This window comes from Hyalella azteca, unplaced genomic scaffold, assembly GCF_000764305.2.
Source record: "Hyalella azteca isolate HAZT.00-mixed unplaced genomic scaffold, Hazt_2.0.2 contig17904, whole genome shotgun sequence".
NCBI lineage: Eukaryota > Metazoa > Arthropoda > Malacostraca > Amphipoda > Hyalellidae > Hyalella > Hyalella azteca.
The window spans coordinates 93,025-115,705 of NW_025947668.1; the positions used below are offsets into that span (position 1 = coordinate 93,025).

Below are 22,681 nucleotides of genomic sequence, written 5' to 3' on the forward strand. Positions count from 1 at the left end.
GCAAAAGCATTTATTGGTCGCTTAGAAGCAGCCATCAAACTGAAGACATGATTTTTATACGAGCGGCTAAATGGCACTCAGATTTAATACGCTATGGGGACAGTTTAGACTATCTAAATTTAGTAACGTGCACAGTTGATGCTTTCAACCATAAATTTTCCATTAAATGCATGCCTTGAAAATAAATGAGATCGCGACAACTGGAAGGTAATCACAGAGCTGCCAGCATTACTACGCTTCTAAGAACAGCAATTTATTACAAATTAAAGTTCACAGAAGTAAATCCAACAGTACGTGCCTCTCGTATGTTTGGTACGCCAAAATTATTTCATAGTAGCAGATGATGAGGACTGAAATCAATGTACGTGTTAAATTGCATAGCGCGTTCAAGGCTTCGTTCAGAATAAAAATATTAAATATTACGATCGCCGAAAGTCCTTTTTTAATCACTCGTGCCTCGTAACGCAAGCTCATTAGCATGCCAACAAACAGTTTGAACTGACAATCTTGCACAAATTAAAAAATAAATTCAGAGCTTTAGGCTTAAATTCGATTATTTTTTAGAGCAATAGATTATTGACTCGTGAATAACATTGATTGATTCACGTGTCCGACGCGAAATACGATTAAATAACTGCACATGACTCCATCTGATCTGTTTATTTATCTAAATGAAAATATAGAACTCATAGGGCAAAGGAATTAAGATTATAAGAGAAATTAAGAGAAACTTAAAGCATATGAAGCTGCAATGTATAAATGCATACGTAATTGGATAAAAATATAAATAGTTTTTTCACGGGAACCATAATTCCTACTGGAAATATAATAAAGATAACATCTCAGACAGAACTACATCTGTCTCTTATACACATCTAGATGTGTATAAGAGACAGGTCCTGCATCGTTAATTGTTACAAGCATCGATCCACAAGAAAAGTTAGTAATTCGCAAGACACGCCACCATGCAGCCAGCTTCGGCTCTCAACTTTTTTCGAGCATTAATTGTGATCACCAAAAAGGTCGAGAGAACAACTTCAAGTGCAGATGGTTCTTGAGCAAGGAATGAGAACTTCAGATCGAATTCCTAAAAAATTGACCATAAATTAGAGCTGCTGAAATATTTCGTTCCTGAATCTCGTTGGAACGCTTTGGCTGCATGAATAAAGCGTAGGTAATTGTTATTTCACCTAATATTATAATACAATACATATAGCTTTGTCTCTTATACACATCTAGATGTGTATAAGAGACAGATCTAAGATAGATAAACAACAAACGAGATCGATGCTAGCGCTAGTACGGCGATGAGTTAACACAAAAGAGCTAAGCACCCGCATTGATTTTTTGCATTTAAATTTCTTTAATATCCAGCAAATTAATTATATTCTTATTACACATATGATAAGGAAGTTACGGCAATATCATTCACTTACACTCCAAGCATAATCTTCACGACAAATCTCAATTCCTCAACAACCGATAGCGGTCGTCGTATAGATGACTTGACGCTAGAAGAGCCGCCTGGATAACCTAACGGTTCAGGGTTCGCTTTGATAACCTGATGCTAAAAGGGCAGCCTTGCATGACTACCTGACGCTGAAGGAGTTGCAACGATAAATAGACGCTACAAGGGTCGACTTGATAAATTGACGCTATAGGGGTTTCCTTTAGCGATCTCTCACTTCTTGGACTGCAGAAAGTCTGCTGCTTACGGGGCTCAGGTAACAGTACTTGTATGGCACAGGATCTGCCGCTAACGGGGCTCTGGTAACAGTACTTATATGGCAGAGGATCTGCCGCTTACGGGGCTCTGGTAACAGTACTTGTATGGCAGAGTATCTTCAGTTTACGGGGCTCTGGTAATAGGACTCGTAGGGCAGAGGATCTACCGCAAACGGTGCTCAGGTAAAAGTACTCGTAAGGCAGATGATCTGCCGCTAACAGGGCTAAGGTAACAGTACTCGTGTGGCATAGGACTTTACTTGTTGAGTTCGAGGGCTCTTGGCCTGAGGAGTCCCGAGCCGTCAACACTGAGAGAGCATTTAGTGAGCTCCTGATCCAAGGGGTTGGTGAACGAGAAGACCACGTCACAGGGCTGACCTCGCTTCACCACGTCCGGAACCTGACCGACGTTTACACTTCATTAATCACTTCAAGGGCTTGCGTAATCAAATAACTGCATAAATTATTTATTTAGAATCTTTGCATCTGAAAGTGGCCAGCAAAAAGCACGATAAAAGATGCACTACACAACTGAATATATCTTGTACGAGACTCAGGCTGCAGGATGGTCTCGTACTTGGATGTCGAGCGACGGCTTGAGGACCTGGAAGTCGTCCTCCTCCGTCCAGGTCTGGTCGGTCTCGGTCACCCGGCAGATCGCGTACATCTTGATGAGGCAATGCTCGATAAGCTTGCGCCAGTACTCCTTGTAGGTGATGGTCAGCGCCAGTTCCTGTGCAAACAAAATATTTTTACCACCCATTACCATTTATTTAGCAGCCCACCCGGTGTTGCTCAGGTTGGATAATTCCTGAGACTTGGGAATTCCGTTATTCCGGAAACCATGGACAATTTTTAAGCCGATAAACTATAATTATTTTTATATAATTAAAAATTTTCCTCAGATTTTTTTTATTTTCCTCAGGAAAGTACCATTTTCATAAATATAATTACTATAACTTGGTTACGACATAGATTCTAAGAAGACCACTCGACGAGCACTAGCCTGCTCCTGCTTTGGCCCGAGCTTGATCTGTCCCTCAGCCTTCTTAATGATGGTGTGGTTGACGCCGGTGTAGTAGATGGAGCGAGCTGTCAGCGCCGCCAGAACAGTGCGCGGCTCATCGGACTCATTACGTACTGTGATCTGCGTGGGTCATGATTATTCTGAAGGTTATACTTAATTACTCGGTTAACCAATCAAATGGTCGAGAATTAAATAACACTCAATAAATATTATTTGCTCTAATCTCCGACCAGATAAGAAATAAGTAGAGGCAAACGTATCAAAATAATTATGTATCACACGCTGAGAAATACGAGTGACATTCAAGATAAGGCTAAAATATTAAAATTCACGGTTTCACTATAAACTGATATTATTTGCTGCACTGTCTCAGCATTTTTTAGAAAAATATAAAATAATAAGCAGCGCTGACCAAATGGTGAAGAACTAATAGAACCGAATCTCAGACAAATAATCCTCCGGACCACAAACTTCAATGACACTTGAAAGACATAGAATGAAGAATTCAATGGAGGAAAAAACTATGAACACACCAGCACAGACATCAACGCCATGAGGCTACTTCAACTGTGCTCTAAACTATTCGTACTTAAAAGCCTGGCGCTGAGAACTGCCAGCAGGGACATCAAGTTCTCACCTTGACTTTAAAGTCCTCGCCCACTTTGATGCTCTCGAGCTCCTCTAGCACGAAGACGCAGTCCTCGCTCACGTTGTCGCGCATGGCGTAGTAGCGCTGCGCGCGCTGCGTCCCGCGCACGGCGTTGTGGATCGCCAGGCGCTCAGCCGCCGAGCCTGACGTATCAACGGAGCTAATTTATACAGTCTACAGTAAACATTAGGAGCGTATCTACTTTCAGTTTCCTGTTTTCAAAATATACCTAATAGGTTCTCTTTGTAATATTTAAATTTTCCAAATTGACTTATAAAATTAAAATATTAATGATAAAATTTATTAAAAATTAAAATATTAGTAATAAAATTTAAAATATTATTAATAAAATTAAAATATTAATATTTGTAAATTTCCAGATTTACTTAAACATTTTGATCTCGTACAAACTCTGAAGCTCAATGAATGTCAAAAATATCCCACGGAGGTTTCACAGCGGTCTACGCTAGCATTAAATATTGCGTTGAAACATTATAGAAGCCTCAATCAAACTTAAAAATTAGTAAAAAGGCCACCAAGCCACCTTAACGACACTATGAATTTAAATAATAAGCAAAAAATAATCCAGCGACCCTTCATTGCAATAAAATACTCACCTTCAGGATCTTTGTACAGAGCACACACGTCCTCCCGGTCATTTTCATCGTTTTCATCGTCACCGTCGTAGCCAACCTTCTTTGTCAGCACCTGTACAAATTGGAAAATGTTAAATTTGCATCTGGAATAAATCCGACCATTGTCTTTCGTTCCAACGAAAGCTTATTCGTCCCCACACGGTAGCAGCAACGATGCATCACAGATTTTCATTAACATGCTAACTCGTTTAAAATTGTAACGTATTTCCCGCTGGCTGACCGACCATACGACCGAAGAATTACTGTTCAAGCATTCAAATCTAGAATTGGATCAATTAATCGCTTTTTTAATAAATACTTGTAATTATTAATACAAATAAGTAATAACTTTTAATTCATTATTTCATTATTTCGAAAAATCCTGCGCACCATCCTGCCGATGTGGAACTGATTGAGCTTGAGTCTGGAGAAGCCCCAGTCGGAACTCTCGTCCTCGCCCCAGTGCATCATGTCGGCGTTGACCTCAGCAAAGACGAAGGGGCAGTCATAGTTCAGTCCAACGTCGCCTCGTCTGATGGCCTCCAGGGACGCTGGGCCGCACTGCATCTTGTCTGTCGGGTACAAGAGGTTGTTTTGAAATAGAATAGAAGTGTCGGCACTGAAGAAATAGGCCCATGGCCTGTGAGGAAAAGATCCTGAAGGTGCGGTCAGTATTCTATTACAATGAAGGCTCGCTGGGTTATTTTATGAACGGCTTTTGAACGGCTTCTAATGCTTATTTTGGGCACAAAAAGAAATCAATATCAAGAAATTAAAAAAAGGAAATTTTATACGTTGAAGTCAAAAATTTCTGTAACTTAGAACTCGTTGCGAAGAAGGACTCACTGTTGCTCTCCTCCTGGGGCGTGGCGTCGATGGCCTGCCAGCCGCCGTACCCCTTGGGCAGGTCGGGACGCGTCATCCACACTTCGTTCCACACGTGGAAGTTCCAGATGGAGTCGAAGCTGTCGCCGTCGGGGCCGCCTTCGATCTCGTCGCCGGACTTCGTAAAGAATTTGTCGACCGTCAACGACGAATTTGTGTCGTGAGCCGACACGAAATTTGTTACGGAGCGACACGGGATGCCCAGGGCGCGGCAAACTGAAGGAAGTTCGAGTTATACATTAGAATCAGTTCACATGTTTCGGCACCTTGAAAGAAAAACTAGCAAAAAATCCAATTGAGTGCCCACAACACCAAAACTACAATGATTTTACATAATTTTCATCGCAAAAAAATAATAAGATTGAATACATGCTGAATCATAACTATCAATAAATATTACAAATACTGCATTCTATTATTTAAAATGTTAAATGGTAGCATAGTTAGTAAGATAAGAAAGATACTATTGTTAGGCAAGTCTCACTCGTGGTTGCTACGGCCGAGAAGACCCAGCACTGGCCGTACTTGACGGGGCGGTAGCCCTGCTTGATGTACTCCTCCAGGATGCGCACGGACCCCGTCCACTTGAAGGGCGGCGTGCCTCCTGTGTAGTCCGTGCTCCAGTTCCCTTGCAGGATGCCGTCATCGTTCGAGTCGTTCACCTGCAGTCAAGTACTTGCTTAAGAAGATAATTAGAGGCCAATTGGATAACAATATCCGGAATAGCACACTGTCGTAGTTTGAGTCGCCAGTCAGCGAGAGCATCACTAGGGAACAGCTTTCTTACCGTCTTCCAGTTCAACGCATCTTGGAACACGTACATTTTTTCTTGCAGTAATCATTGCACTATATAGTCGCTTTCAAATGTAACATATTTATTATAACGATCACTTTCTGCTCGCCCATGGACAACTATGCTTTAGATCATCTCACTGAGCACCATGTTTGCGACGACCCAATATCAAGCACCACGTAACAAGTATTTCTAAGGCCCCCACTCATATTTCTGAGGCCCCACTCACCCCAGCAGAAATGGCGCGCACCACCTGCACGGGGTTGCCTCTCTCAGAGTGGGCCAGGTTGGCGGCGGGCATCTCGAGGAGGTAGACGGCGACGGGCAGGACGGCGTCATCAAACTGTCCAAAAGCCCAAGGGCGGCCGCGAGCTTGTCGGTACTGCCCCACGTACACCTTGCCTCGGTCGTTGATCACGTACTCGTGCCTCTGCGCGTCGTCCTCCAAGTACACCGAGTCGTCTGTGCAGACACGACGGTAATCATACCAATTGTGCCAGTCTTAGGAGCTTGGCAGGAATTATAAATGCATTGAGGCAATTTAAAACGAACGTGGATCACAAGAAACCTTGCATTTATTACAATTTTATTATGATATTCGCTGCCCGAGCGAATATAATAATAAAGTTGTATGATATCTAAATAAATAGCAAAAGTATGATTATCTAAATAAATAGCACTAAACAGTGGTAGAGATACAAAACTTGTCTTTATGCAGATATTCTAACGGAAGAAATACTAATTCTTGAAGCAGATTTCAAGGAAATGCCAATAGTTTAGGCGTTAGTTAGACTCACCCTTGCACCAGGGATTGAAGAGGATGAATATGTCGGTATCCTGAGAGTGCAGGACGGTGTTCTTGTTGAGGGAGCGGTCGTGCAGGCCCGTGCGTACGTTGAGCCTCCAAATACCAACGGGCACGGACGCCGGCACGTACACCTGATGGTACGTCACGGTTATTGTGATACAAGGCTATTACATAGACCGTAGACCACATGCGACACATCTTTATCACTAACTGCGACGTATCATAGTGATTAAATGAGATATAACTTTGTGACTACATGCGATACATCTTTGTAACTAAATACGGCTCATCTTTGTGATCACATGCAACGCATCTTTATGACACATTCAATGCGAGCTCGACTAAGGAAAACGTTACCTGTACTGTCATGTTTCATGAGCACAGTTACCAGAGTTGTGGCATGCTTGCATGCGTATGGTTTGAACGCAATAGAAAATTCACAATTTCCAGGAATCAATTGTACTAACTAACGTTATTATCGAAACTTCTTGGGATTTCGTTCACCCATACAAGTGATACAACCCCACTAATAAGACCAAACATGTTATTATTATTTCACGCGTCTTCTGCATGCCTATTACCCATTCATCGGAATGTCATAGCATCGGCAAACACGTGATTACAAATCACAATAAAAACCACTTTCTAATGACGGTAACTATCGATACTGTCATCATTTACATAGAAACATACCGACTGCCTCCATACCGACTGCCTCCATACCGACTGCCATCATACCGACTGCCTCCATACCGACTGCCATCATACCGACTGCCTCCATAACGATCAAATAAATTATTAAAGTTAAGATTGCAAAGACTTAACTTACTTTCGAACGAGTTTAGATGCAATGCAAGTGACGTAAATGCTTGATGGCAAAAGCTTCGCTGAAACCCCGAGATGGAATGGGGAAATAATCTGCAAATGATATTCAGTTATAATGGATGCAATAACTTGTCAGTAACGGCGAGCACATACGTTCAGTAATAACAATAGCTTTCGAAGCACTCGCTCTAAGATGGTGTCCTGCCACCCACCTGGACCACCACCCTTGATCACCATTAAACACCATTAAATTAAAACAGTAACTCTGCCTATTGAAATGATTAACAGCCAATAGAGTAAGGTATAGTGTAAATAGCACACCATGTTAGCATCTGGTACGTAATATTAGAGAATATTAGAGTATCTCTTTCGTACTTGATGGTAAACCGCAGTCACGGCGACACTGCGGGATCTTCAAGGGGTAATCGATCGTAAAACGTTAGGAAACACATGTTCTACACGACCAAAGCCTTTCTCTTGCTCCATTCATAGGCCACTTTGAAAATAAGAATAAATACTAACGGGAAGATGATTCTCAGGTCCTGAGGAACAGACAATAGCTTCAGAAAAAGTATTTTACAAGTAGCAAGGTGACATCATCAGAGTATTACCTTACTTCGTTCCTTACGGGAATGCACTTTAACACCTTGATGCAACCCTTGAAGAATGATTGACAGAATTTACTCCATGACTTTCATTTAATAATTTCATAGTTATTCAACATATTGAGGTCGTGAGCAATTTGAGGAACTGCAGCGAACAAGTAACGAACTGCCACGAAGAACTTGCAGTCCGCTACCGTACGTTCGAACCAAATCTTAAACCCGGAATTGATTGTAAGACACGACATTTGTCTTAAAACCAATCTAGAGAAGACACGGCATTTGTCTTACAGCCAAATAAAAAGACGTACAGTTGTGGAGCTACATGGACAAGTCTTCGAAGCTCCAATAATCACCAATCACCACCACCACCAAATAAAAAGAGACGACATTTGCTGGCCTTAGGAACAAAACTATAACGTCAAGCGTGTTATCCTCTGTATAACAGTGGTTTCCAGATCTTTCCAGTACACGACCTCTTTCCGCAGTCCCATTCTTTTCATGACCCCCATTGTATCCGATTCAGATACTTACCTAGATTAATCATAGCAAAGGAAGAAAATTAATCACTGCTGATCGTTAAAACGTTCATTTCGTTGACTAACGACTATATATAAACTAAATGATGTCGTTTAATTATAACGATGTCCTGCATTGTTAACATTTACAAGCATCGCTCTATAAGAAAGTTAGTGATTCTCAAGACATGCCACCAGCCAGTTTCGGCTCTCAATTTCTTTTGAGCATTAATTTAGATCACCAAAAAGTTCGAGAAAACCACTTTATGTGCAGATGGTGCATAAGCAAGGAATATTGAAACTTTTAAGGCTAATTCCTAGAAAATTTATTCACCGTTTTTCCCAACCTTTGCTCCAGAATTTTTAACGTTAATCTTAAATCTGTCTACCGCGCCATATCGTGTTGAGGATGTATGTGACACCAAAATTGTATGTATTTGTCCAATACATTACATTGACTATCAAATTTTTTAGTTATGTAACGGCAACCTATTTGGTTGGAGTGATAAAACTTCCCTAATTTGCAAAAAACGCTATGCGTTAAACATTATAGACTGCGTCACGAGCAAACTCTTAACTTGCACCTTGCGATGTACAGAAAAAAAAGTGAACTTTAATAACGTATTTCTGTAGTCGTTTGAATAAACATCTTTCAAGGCAGATTGAATGCAGAGGTAACAAATAAGCGAAATAAAGCCAAAGCATTTATTGGTCGTCTATAAGCAGCGATCAAACTGAAGACATGATTTTTATACGAGCGGCTAAATGGCACTCAGATTTAATACGCTATGGGGACAGTTTAGACTATCTAAATTTAGTAACGTGCACAGTTGATGCTTTCAACCATAAATTTTCCATTAAATGCATGCCTTGAAAATAAATGAGATCGCGACAACTGGAAGGTAATCACAGAGCTGCCAGCATTACTACGCTTCTAAGAACAGCAATTTATTACAAATTAAAGTTCACAGAAGTAAATCCAACAGTACGTGCCTCTCGTATGTTTGGTACGCCAAAATTATTTCATAGTAGCAGATGATGAGGACTGAAATCATTGTGTTAAATCGCATAGCGTGTTCAGGGCATCGTTCAAAATAAAAATCTTAAATATTACAGTCGCCGAAAGTCACTTTTCAATCACTCGTGCCTCGTAACGCAAGCTCATTAGCATGCCAACAAACAGTTTGAACTGACAATCTTGCACAAATTAAAAAATAAATTCAGAGCTTTAGGCTTAAATTCGATTATTTTTAAGCGCAATAGATCGTGGACGAATTATACACATGTCCGACGCAAAATACGATTAAGTAACTGCACATGATTCCATCTGATAGGTTTATATATCGAAATGAGAATATAGAACTTACAGGGAAGAAAAATTAAGATAATAGAACTTAAGAGAAACTCCAAGCATATCAAGCAGCTATGTATATACGCATACGCAATTGAATAAAAATATAAATAGTTTTTTCATGGGAACCATAATTCCTGATAAAAATATCATAAAGGTATCATATCAGACAAAACTACATCATTTAACAACTTCTATCGTACGACCAATTTTTCATTGCAAATAGACATTACGCTAAAAAAATAATAAACACATTATAGCATTTTTTGCACTAAGGTGACAACACATACTTCATTGTAAAAATGTTCGTATTACTGTAGTGAACTGTTCCCAGGAAGACGTGAACGCTTTATCAAAGGTTTAAAAAACGCGTCTCAAATCCTACCAACACCTGAACTTTTAATCTTTAGCATTAAGATAATCAGCTTCTGGAGCGCATCAAATCTAGCCATGTTGCCGTATTATGTCGTCAGCATTAAAACACAGTTTTGCAATTTGCTAGGTGAAAATAATAACGACATTCGCGTCAGATATATGTATCAAAAATAATAGAACTGTCACAACTATTATTCCATTAAGAGTCTAAAACCACAAGTAGCTGTGTTCATGATATACACAAGCAAGAACATCAATGAAGTAAGTCATCGTCATGACACATTCGGTACCGCGCAACTTTTACCACATTATAGTCTCACACCAGCCACCATGTGCAAGCACACGTCAACGCGACGTTGGTGACGTTGCAAACCAAAATGTCGCTCGTCTCACTCCTTGACAACCTCGGTCAGATGGGTTATTCCCTCGACAAAGCACACGTCAACGCGACGTTGTTGACGTTGCATACCAAAACGTCGGTCGTCTCACTCCTTGACAACGTCGATGGTCTTGCTGCCCGCGATGTCGTAGAGTTCCTCGGAGCTGAAGGAAGCCACCAGTTTCCTCTCTCCGTGGATACGCGGAGTGAAGCGGAACGTGTACTCGAACTTGCCGCCCACCGCCACGGTGCTGTGCAAACATAAATCATACGTCAATAAAAATTAGCAGCATTATAACAAATATAAAACTCATATGTCCTTATTATGCATATATTAATTGTTAGCGAACTGAATACATGGTAATACAGAAACATTTCATTTAGACAACGCAGAGAGAACATTGTCCGCTTAGGTCTTAAAATGAAACTAAATACAATACAATGCACTGAATGTTGATGATTGCTCTAGAAGTACCAAAATAACGACTTAATAAACTCAAATTTAAAGTTAGAAACTCAACTCATAACATTAAGCTAATCAGATAAAAACAAAGAACACCAAACAACTATAAGTATGCGCCGAACAAAACAATAGGAACAAATAACAACGGAACACAGGCGAAAAAAGAGAATCACTCAAAGTTGACGAGGCCGTGAACACGGAATCTAACTGGAGAAGGAAATTAGAAGGAAAAATTCCATTAGCTGCGTGAAGTTAAAGTAATGTGTTAAAAAATGTTTAACTTGGTTTAAAAGGGCAAGAGAAAAATCACGACAGTGAACACGGATTTCTTACGGCACTTGAACATTCGGGTCGTGTTCCCTGCAACGAAGAAAATGATGAGTGTAAGCACATTTTTCAGGGCTACGTATCTAATGAAGCACGAATGTACAGTATCTAAGATAGATAAACAACAAACGAGATCGATGCTAGCGCTAGTACGGCGATGAATTAACACAAAAGAGCTAAGCACCCGCTTTGATTTTTTGCATTTAAATTTCTTTAATATCCAGCAAATTAATTATATTCTTATTACACATATGATAAGGAAGTTACGGCAATATCATTCACTTACACTCCAAGCATAATCTTCACGACAAATCTCAATTCCTCAACAACCGATAGCGGTCGTCGTATAGATGACTTGACGCTAGAAGAGCCGCCTGGATAACCTAACGGTTCAGGGTTCGCTTTGATAACCTGATGCTAAAAGGGCAGCCTTGCATGACTACCTGACGCTGAAGGAGTTGCAACGATAAATAGACGCTACAAGGGTCGACTTGATAAATTGACGCTATAGGGGTTTCCTTTAGCGATCTCTCACTTCTTGGACTGCAGAAAGTCTGCCTCTTACGGGGCTCAGGTAACAGTACTTGTATGGCAGAGGATCTGCCGCTAACGGGGCTCTGGTAACAGTACTTTTATGGCAGAGGATCTGCCGCTTACGGGGCTCTGGTAACAGTACTTTTATGGCAGAGGATCTGCCGCTTACGGGGCTCTGGTAACAGTACTTTTATGGCAGAGGATCTGCNGTTTAGGCGCTAGTTAGACTGACCCTTGCACCAGGGGTTGAAGAGGATGAATATGTCGGTATCCTGGGAGTGCAGGACGGTGTTCTTGTTGAGGGAGCGGTCGTGCAGGCCCGTGCGTACGTTGAGCCTCCAAATACCAACGGGCACGGACGCCGGCACGTACACCTGATGGTACGACAAGGTTATTGTGATGACTTAACGTACACATAGACCGTAGACTGCATGCGACGCATATTTGTGACTAATTGCGACACATCTTAGTGATTAAATGCGACTAATCTTTGTGACTAAATGCGATTTTTCTTTGTGACTAAATGCGACTTATCTTTGTCACATAACTGCGACACATCTTAGTGATTAAATGCGACTCATCTTTGTGACTAAATGCAGCTCATCTTTGTGACTAAATGCAACACATCTTTATGACCACGTGCGGTTCGTCTTTGCGACTAAATGCGTTCATCTTTGTGACTAACTGCGACTCATCTTTGCGACCACATGCAACACATCTTCATGACTACATGCGACTCATCTCTGCGACCACATGCAACGCATCTTTATGACTACATGCGTCACACATTTATAACACATTTATATTCGAGCACGACTACGGTAAACGCGTGTGCTTTCATGTTGCACGGGCAAAGTTATGAGTTGTTTTGTGTTTGCATGCGTAAGGTTTGAGCGCAATAGAACATTCACAATATTCAAGTACTGTGTGTACTGACTAACGTTATTATCGAATGTTCTGGTGAATTCGTTCACCCCCAAAAACCCCACCAATAAGACCAAACATATTTTTATTTCACTTGTGTTCCGCGTGCCAATTTCCCTTTCATCGAAATGTCATAGCATCGGCAAACACGTGATTACAAATCAGAATAAAAACAACCTATCAAATAACGGTAACTATCGATACTGTCATCATTTACATAGAAATAACATTAACGAAGGTTAACTTATCCGTAGATCGAAGATTAACCCTCCGTCTGCTGACGGTAGCCCAAGTTACCAGGCTTTTACAAACAGGTGGGACATAAGATGGTAAAAGAAATGACTAAATGATGGGACTGATAAGTATGATTAATTTAGTCCGTGGCAGACCTGGAGCACAAGGTCCTTGCCCCGCGTGCCAGGGTCGATGCGAACGTCCCAGTCGTTCTTGCTCTTAGTGAAGCTCCTGTTCTCCACGGCGATGACGGCCATCGTGCCCTTGGTGACGGAAGGCCTGGGTCCTGACCAACCGCAGAACAACACATATTACCTCACAACCATAGATTATAAAACTATTTTTAACAATTACAAGAAAAAAATGTGCAAAGGTTATTTAAAAAGGTAAATCAAAGGTACCAAAATTGGGAATCAGTTCCAAGGAAAAAAAAATACAGAAGGTATTTAAAAGGTAAATCAACGGTACCAAAATTGGTAATCAGATAATTTATGAAGAAAAGTTTTTAATTATTTCATTAACACGGGTTTTAATTTTCAGTTTTAAGTTTTACTCAGGCAATATCATTCATTTTGTACACTTACCGAAGACAAAATTAAGAATGACTCGGTCCTGCTCGAAGTCGATATTACGCTCTTTGAAGCGGATGGCGAGGTAGAATGTCTGGCCCCTTCTGAGGACGGGCTTGGGGGAGTTGACATCGTGTACCTGATCGAACTTGATGGTGTTGTGCTGCGTGGCGTTGTCCTTGATGTAGAAGTGAATGCGGTCCACTCGGTTGATTTCCGTCACCTCCGCTGCAAAAGAGTAGCAAGATAACGGGTACCACAAAATGGCTGAACATAATCACTGCATCACAACTAATGATGTGGCTTTAATCCCCGCCGCTGCGACTCAACCCAACACAGCTTTGACAGAAATATGTTCAAGCAGCAGCTTCAGTGACTTAATTCAACACATCTTTATGACTACATGCGACACATCTTTATGACAACTTTGTTACCCAACAGAAGATATTCAGAATATCGGTGGAGACTCACGTTGCTCAGCCTCCTTCTCCTCAGCGATGCGGCGGTTGAGCTCCCTGGAGTAGGTGGCGCGCAGGCCGTTCACCCAGTTGTTGTAGCCCGTGCCGTACCGAGTAGCGCTCATGGTGCCAGTTCCGTGCTCTTTTACCTTCAACAAGCAGTATAGAAAACATAAGTAAATTTCACTTCGCTATGAACTCGAGAAAATTTACGAAGAGCTTTAGAAGGCAAGCAACAAGCACATGTTATTGGCACGCCGCCACTTGACAGCAACCGTGATGCCTGCCTCTCAATACAGTCAGCGCTCTGCAGCTGTCAAGCAGCACTGCACTGCACGCACCCTGTATCTATGACTGGCGCACTAGAAAGTCAGCGTACCAATGAAATGAATACAAATTAATCGAAAAATACTCTCCAACTTGAAACTTGCACTGCGTAAAACGTACGTGCTCTCTATTCCATTGTATCCTGAAGTTCGTTAAACCGTATTCCGAGAAACTATATTCATTGTGTTGTACAGGTATCCACAAAAATGCAATGGGTGTTTATCTCGTTATTTGCAGACCTGTCAGCGCCCATGCACCGTATGGCAGAACGTATCGCGTCGTTTATCTACAGCCCTCGGTCACGCTGCCACGTTTAAGTGCTCGCATTCAGCGCTATCGTTTGCGTTGCAGCCTCGTTAAGTTTCAATGCCGTCACATTCTGCCTAGTATACGTTGGTTGTATCGTTGAGCAATCCCACGATAGTGCCTTGGCTTGAGCATGATCAAAGAGGAGAGTAAGAAATCGAATTCTACGATCAAGTTCCTTGCAGAAAAACTCACGTCCGCGCCAAAAAGAAATAAAGAAAAATTTATAGGGATAAAGAATTATTTTTAAACAACTACCTAAGATTTTCCTACCAAAGATTAGACAGAAAAACTCTAGCGGGGCATATCTTTCAGCGAATTTACTAGCTGCGAGCGTCAATCGAAACATTTATTCAAATAGATTAATAGAACAATGTATCCACAGAACATTTAGAGACTCAAACACACGTGTGAGCGAAGCAGAGGCAGTTCTGCGCGAATACGACGATGTCGTAAACTGTGTTGCCTTCAATAATTTTTTCCACCATTTGAACCATTAAATTTCTGTCCCAGGGACTGTACCTGTAATGGGTCTAGGAAGTACGAGTTGAAGGTGCGTTAATGAAACCGGTGAGTTGTAAATTTTATTTATTTCCTGAAATAAAATATCATTTTATCCCGAACTTGGCGCTCTGGCGCCCTGCACGTTTTACAGGAAAATTGGAAATGAAGGTTAAGAGAAGTCCGATAGAAAGGTTTGAAAGAGAAAAAAGTCAAGCAATTAATGTACATAGAACAACTTGACATCGTAGCTTCTGAAGATAGATCGACTTTTAAATTTAATTAGGTTCCTTGCTCGATCTATTGAGAGATATACCTGTGAGGTCGTATCCACGTAAATTTTCATTATCATTTTTCGTTTAAAGTTATAAAAAATTATTTCTACTGATTGACGACCTCGCACTGTGAGGTGGCTGAATAATTGATAACAGTCACGACTCGTGCACCGCCCAAGACGACTCGACTAGAGTAGCTGCAGTGCAATGAACCTCTCACGCCATGCGTAAAACTAATGCTAAAATTAATTAGCACAGGCAGCACTAAAGGCTAAAACAAACCACATGCGTGGCCCCGCGTCACGTATTGTGGCCAGCGACGCCAGCTTCGTTGCTGCCTTCACTTCACGCGTCTCGTACAATTGCCAAGTTCGGCGCAACACGGCGAATCTTATAAAAACGTTGCGTGTACCATGCCTCGTAGACTTTGATCAATGTATCTTATATTTATCACCGCATTTTTATCAAGTATCACCGCTTAAAAGCGTTGTGAGCAGATAGTAATTTCAACATTAAATAAACCTAAAATATTTATATCTGATGACTTGTTTGTGGAATCATGCATCAATTTCTACAACAGAGATATTTCTACAACATCAATTTCTACAACAGAGACAACTTATGACGAGTTCTGGAAGTGCTGCGAATGTTCAATCTTAATGACGATCATTCGTTATCCTTTTGACATCATAACGCCATTCGTAGAAAAATTCCACGTAAAATAAAGTGTAATCTGGGAGTTTCGCATGAGATTGCATTTCATTTTTCTCGTCTTCGAATATTCTGAAAAAGAGAAATGTATTTTCAGCGCAGCAGTGACGTTCATGTCCGATTGATCCTGCAATTTTACCCGTAAGAGTTTAAAGAAAAGCAGGAGAGCATTAACGAGGCAGTGAGAGCTATGCCCTTAATTCCATCATGGCAAAGCATACCTGCAACTGCGATGTAATTAAAGTAACTTGGGATACAGGTAACTTTTCAGAAAATAATCTTAAATACAGTGTATGGTAAGACAAGATGACGTAAGATCTCGAGCTAGCATAAGAAGACTACGACCTGATGATATAAGAAGACCACGAGCTGACATAAAAAGACAACGATCTGACATGAGAAGACCATGAGCAGAACTTATAAAATCAGCTATTTCATCAGTTTTTCGCGATGGACAAAAGTTTTTTTAGCTAATCGACAGACTTCAAGCAGACATATTTCCTCCTACACATGAGAAGAAAACCCCTCATGCCGCAAACAATCCATAATCAGAAGTACAATAACAATTTCCATGCGATGAACATTGAACAATCCACAATTATAAGCGCAGTTACATCCAAACACATGCATCGAACATCCCACAATCGGTGGTGTAGTAACAACTATTCACATTTTCTCACGATCACTAACAGTATAGAATATTATAGATCAAGTGCTCATCTTGCACGTTCAGCCTCACAAATTCATCCTCTGGACAGACATGCAATCATCTCATGGCGCCTGAGCAGCCGACTGAGCGATGTCGTCATTTTCTTATTAAAGCCTTAGCACTTTACCACCGCGCTCGGCACGCACTCGGGGAATCTATCACAACACGTCTCTTTAATGCAGAATATACAGTATTTCATGTTTTTTATTTCACGTGTGTGATATTTACGGCATTTATTTTATTTGAAGGCAAAGAATGAATGCGATCAAGGCTACAATTAATAGGATTTCTGCAGCCATCGATGTCACCGGAATATGAGCGCGGAAAAATCTATAAAGTAGTACGATAAATAATAAAACTCATAATAAAAAGGTTAAAGCTGCTATTCGAGTTGAAGTCAGGACGATCATCATTCTTAGGCTTTCATATCATCGTAATTAATTTAGTAAACATCGTAATGTAATTACTTAGTCGAGTACAGCATATTGGATCGCATATATTGAGTAATACTTGAGCGGCGCTCCTGAATGCATTACAATTTACAACTGATTATTATATATAATAACAGTGTCACATTCAGAAAAAAGATGTTAAGATTACCACTAATATGAAAATGTTAGTGTTATTTACTTTTTAATCTCATTAGCTTCATCAAACAATATAAACATTGCGAACGCGGTACGAGAATAGTAAGAAACTAATACATAACAATGGAATAGTGGACATAAAAGTTTGCAGGTTGTGTGCACACAATTTTATACGTATAAATAATTCACGGCAAATGATGGCACAAGGACAACAATGTAGCCAGCCGGTTGGTAGCGACTGGTATTTTGATGGTCGGCTGTTCCTGGCCTGCGAGGTCCATCAAGGTGAGCTCAAGGTCAAGGCCATTACCCTGGCGCGACCCAGTCTCCGGTTGGGCGCAGTTAATGAACCGCGATCTCAGTATTGTTGCTTCTCTTAGTCGAAAATTTTTTTTCTACAATTTAGCGCCCATTGTAGATTTTAAAAATCTAACTTCTTCAATTTTCCCGCTACTAAGCACATTTCCGTGCCACTGTTCTGCTAACCCACCTTGCAAAACTCATTTATTTATTTGGATACATAATATATAATTTCTACAAATTTAAATACTTTCAAACGTATCGTCTCGTTCCTTGAACTGAGCTAATTATTCTAATAAGAAGGTAACGTTACAGGTAAGGATTTGATCGTCCAGTCATTGGGTTACCAACTGTATTCCAAGTTTACGTCAAGCATTACCTTGTTTTTTATCTATCTTTCGCAATTACAAATCAAGCCGACCAGGGAGAAAATGTCAAAATTTAATCCTTCTTGCTTCAATGATCTACAAATTAAGCGCGTTCAGTTTAAGGAACTGAGATGGATGGACGCAGGGAGCTCAACAATACTCTAATTGTTTAGTTGTCGTAACTGAACTTCAGAATTTGTTTGTTTGGGATTCATGCTTTCTTTTATGACTTCTGCTTTTAAAATTGTGGCTCTTCCACCACTGAAGGCGTCCCACTGCCACTACTGCTCAATTCAACCACTGCTGGTGTCGACATAATCATGCAGTGGCGTCGACATCATCCTGCAGTGGCGTCGACATCATCCTGCAGTGGCGTCGACGTCATCACGCAGTGGCGTCGATATCATCACGCAGTGGCGTCGACATCATCATGCAGTGGCGTCGACATCATCATGCAGTGGCGTCGACATCATCCTGCAGTGGCGTCGACATCATCATGCAGTGGCGTCGACATCATCATACAGTGGCGTCGACATCATCCTGCAGTGGCGTCGACATCATCCTGCAGAGTCGGTGAGCTCGTGGCAGTGCCGACATCCAAGTTAATTATAGTGTCAACGAGACACATTAGCTGCTTTTAGCGGCAGTGACGGTAGTTAATGAAATAATGTCATATAGGAACCTCTGGACCAGTATAAATAGCTCTAAGAAATGTCGCCGAGAGAGTTAAAACTCGTTTCGCGAGAGATTCGTTACCCTCATACTTTTTAGCGAATTTTCTCATTTATGAAAAAAAATTCACTATTGTGCTCGCCATGTCCGTCTGTCTGTCCTTCTGTCTGTCCGTCCGTGACTTCATGTTTTTGTCGACGAGAAAATGCGCTCTCTGTCACGCACTGCAGTGAGTACTGAGTTATATTTTTTAAGTGTTGTCCATGATATATATACAATCAATTTCAAGACATATCTATGCAAGATAGTTGATACATTGTAGGCTGAGGTATTTACTTCATTGGTAAGAGCTTGATGCTTGCCTCCCTTATGGGGATGGCGCGGTTCGAGGGCTGTACGTGCGCTGACTAAAAGAAGAAGTAACGTCTGCCGCTCAGCTCAGCAAAACCGTGACTAAAGAACCCTCATAAGGTAAGCCATAGATAATTTTAGAATAACATAGACAAATAAGGAGTGTTACAAACAAGTCATTGAGCCGAGAATAATGTAATACTTGATAAATACTAGTAAACATATTGCTTACGTTTGGCGAACATGCAAGATTTAGACGTCATGTAAAATAATCCTTTATTGCACTATGACTATTTTTGACAGACTTAATTGGTGTTTGAGAAACAATTTCAAACGAGTTATAAAAAATTATGGATTTTAATTTTGTCGGCAATACCAGCAGCTCTTTAGTCTTTATTAAGCGATGCTCCTTAACATGATAATGACAGGATCATGCGAGTCTGAGCCTGCCAGTGTTGGCATGGCAGGAGCGGCCTGGACTGCACGCCTCAAGCAAGCATCACAAAACAATAATAATAGCAACACGTCCAAACCGCTAATAGTTCAGCCAAGACATCAGTTTACTACGTCGTTAAGTCGACCAAAACTTGACAATGATTATAATTGCAAAGGAATTTTTGGTGAAGTTAAGAACAGTTTGGCTCAGCAATAAAAACAACTACACCTAAAATTAGACACTGAAAAATACAAAAATACAAATATAAATTGCACGGCACGTAAAGATATGCATGACTTTGCTATTGCCCAATCAATCGGTTTGTTCAACCGTAAGTTCCATTCATTGTCTATTTAATGGTACCTTACAAGAAGACAATTGCTACTTAGGATGCTTGAAGTGCAAGATATTTACAAACAAACAAACATTAACACGAGTTAGAATATACAATACTATAAGCTGAAAACTTGTGAGGCCAAGAACGAAAGAAACGTCGCAAGTAGAAGAAATTCAGCACAGCTGTGCAGGATATCAGGAATCGCGATTGAAAATATTAAGTTAAAGTAAAAATATATGCCAAGCTGGTAATTAGCAACTGTCCTAAGGATAAACATTACCCATAAGACAGCGAGTTATGTGTCGGGAAAAACAAACAGCGGTCCACTTAACGTTCAGAGAATTTGAACTCAAGATGATGCAAAGTCTGACGCATCCTCGTCTATTTCGGCGCACTCCGAGAAGACGAATGCGCTGCCTTTATCACGCGCACGCTCTGAACGCACTCATAACTAGAAAATATTGCTAGCGTCTGAAATACCATCAACTGAAAATACTATTTTCTTAATAAATCCAAAATTATTGCATTCGCCAAAGAATATCTATTATTGCAAATATTGCAGTAATATATGATTACCCTTCAAGTTTTCCAAAATTACATCTCGTAACATGTCATCATTGTGTCAGTCAGCCCGTAGCACAGAACACATCACGTAACATGTCATCATTGTGTCAGTCAGCCCGTAGCACAGAACACATCACGTAACATGTTATCATTGTGTCAGTCAGCCCGTAGCACAGAACGCATCACGGAACATCATCATTGTGCCAGTCAGCCCGTAGCACAGAACACATCACGTAACATGTCATCATTGTGTCAGTCAGCCCGTAACACAGAATACACGTAACATGTCATCATTGTGTCAGTCAGCCCGTAGCACAGAACGCATCACGTAACATGTTATCATTGTCAGTCAGCCCGTAGCACAAAACACATCACGTAACATGTTATCATTGTTAACACATTTAAACTAAAGTTAAGAGATGACTTTCGTATTTTCATATGTAAAAAATCTAACGAGTAGCATCTAAATGAAACATTCACATACCTCCACCAAAAAAGTACGATTTATCCATACGCAAACATAACCTATGGTCATCCACCGAAACGACGTCGCACTTGGGAGTTTATTTTATTACTACTTCAATTTAAATTCTACCTACATTTTACGCTAGGGACAGGAAAGTTTTTAATGAGTGCGGCACATTGCAGCAGCGGCCACGCGGAGGCTGCGCTGCACACATGGGCTAAGTTCTGCAGTCTAACCAATCGGTCGGCGCTCCATATATGGCGGCGCCCCTGTACTCCCAGCTAAGTTGGGAGACCAGACGGAATGTTGCAAAATATATCCGGGCAGTGATATGTATAATTAAAAGTCAGAAAATAATTTTAAAGATCTAATCGGTCTCAATACTGAGAGAAAGTCATCAAAACCTGGAACAATAGCAAGTCGGTCTGTCTCACCAAACCCAATTTAGCGACATTACCAAGCGTTCCTTGGACGCTCTTAGAGTGAATTGCAGAACACGTATTAACCCCAGCAAACAAGCCTATGAGAAAAGAGGCGAATAGTAAGCAACTCCATTGATAGGGTAAATAGACAAAAGCAACGGCGGCCGTCTGGAATTATTTTAGTCAACCGTATCCTTCCACCAGGCGGTCGTTCGGTGAGCTGGTGAACACAGTTGCAACGAACAGCGGAACATTCCTTCACGTCCTGTCTGCAGCTTTGGCCTTGGTCATGAGTCTATATTTGCATCCGTGTGAACACTTCCATGGCACACAGGCTCTCAAGATCAAAGTTCCTTGCTCGGGTACCTATTAATTTGTACGTTTAAATGGGCATAATTACTTTCCAGTTTACCCGTTCAGTTGATGTATACCTACTGGACACTGAGCCCTTACATATGATACCCTCAACTGCTTAACTAACGGAAGCTTAATCTTAACTCAGTTAAGTCTTAAGTCTCCTAGAGTCCTACTTATTGATTGCCTGCCCTCGAAGCTCGAATGACCGTCTAATCTTAGCTTAGTTTTTTTCCGCACTTCACCACACCCATCGTAGGCAAAATAATTATAAAAACTTTTAATTGAGCGTTGGGAATTCCATAATTTCCAGTCAAAGACGTATATATTAAAACAAGAGTGAGCAGGTTGCCGGTTTCAGGGACATGAGACAGCTGCCCAGCTACGAGAGTAATAACATATTTGATTCTATTTTGAGATTAAAATTCCTTTAATTATATGATTGTCTTCATTCTCAGACTCAAAGTGTAATCTGAATAGAGCGCCGGGTGTCTGATAGAAAGATAGATTAATATAATTTTGCGGGCCGCTGAGCAAAGTGAGTGAACTTCATGCTTAACTCCCTTGGTAACTGTAGAATATATGTATTAATAATACAGTTCAAACTTTCCTAAAGCCTTCATAATACTTTTCAGCAGCTGAGTGCATACCAAAATAATGAAACATATTTAAAAATCGAGAGGTGCATCATCTCGATACTTACCGACGAAGAGTGATCTGTGCAGACAAGAGCAGGCGAAGCCTCGCCTACCTCTCACGCGCGCTCTAAGTCAACTGACCTGAACGCGGTTGCCAATGCCAGTCCTTATAAGTTATGCTTGCAACGCACAAACAAATGCACACACTTTTCTCACGAATTTCATGATCAATTTCCCATGTTATTTTGTTCAGTTATTGAGGGATCGTTTAAAAAT

General features: G+C 40.8%; 1 protein-coding gene and 1 long non-coding RNA gene across 2 annotated transcripts; both read right to left on the reverse strand.

Moving 5' to 3' along the window:
• Positions 1–1,799: 1,799 nt before the first annotated feature.
• On the reverse strand, positions 1,800–22,541 carry LOC108680626 (hemocyte protein-glutamine gamma-glutamyltransferase). Its single transcript, XM_018169499.2, has 14 exons — positions 22,471–22,541; positions 14,095–14,230; positions 13,639–13,851; positions 13,210–13,340; positions 12,129–12,270; positions 5,944–6,176; positions 5,406–5,583; positions 4,883–5,137; positions 4,427–4,608; positions 4,019–4,109; positions 3,390–3,544; positions 2,732–2,872; positions 2,303–2,458; positions 1,800–2,125 (listed from the first exon to the last, which is right to left on the reverse strand). The coding sequence occupies exons 2-14, from the start codon at positions 14,204–14,206 to the stop codon at positions 1,982–1,984; spliced, it is 2,133 nt and encodes a 710-aa protein (XP_018024988.1). The 5' UTR covers positions 14,207–14,230; positions 22,471–22,541; the 3' UTR covers positions 1,800–1,981.
• LOC108680627 lies at positions 9,159–11,568 on the reverse strand. Its single transcript, XR_001931436.2, has 2 exons — positions 11,369–11,568; positions 9,159–10,823 (listed from the first exon to the last, which is right to left on the reverse strand). It is a non-coding gene; the product is annotated as an uncharacterized LOC108680627 (long non-coding RNA).
• Positions 22,542–22,681: the final 140 nt, after the last annotated feature.

Bases quoted from the DNA above. Each gene is read 5' to 3' on its own strand.
- LOC108680626 (XM_018169499.2), bottom strand. From the start codon at position 14,206: ATGAGCGCTACTCGGTACGGCACGGGCTACAACAACTGGGTGAACGGC. The intron at 2,459-2,731 runs GCTAGTGCTCGT...TTGTTTGCACAG, and splicing joins TCGGGCCAAAGCAGGAGCAG to GAACTGGCGCTGACCATCAC. The intron at 2,126-2,302 runs GTACGAGACCAT...AACGTCGGTCAG, and splicing joins AGCCGTCGCTCGACATCCAA to GTTCCGGACGTGGTGAAGCG.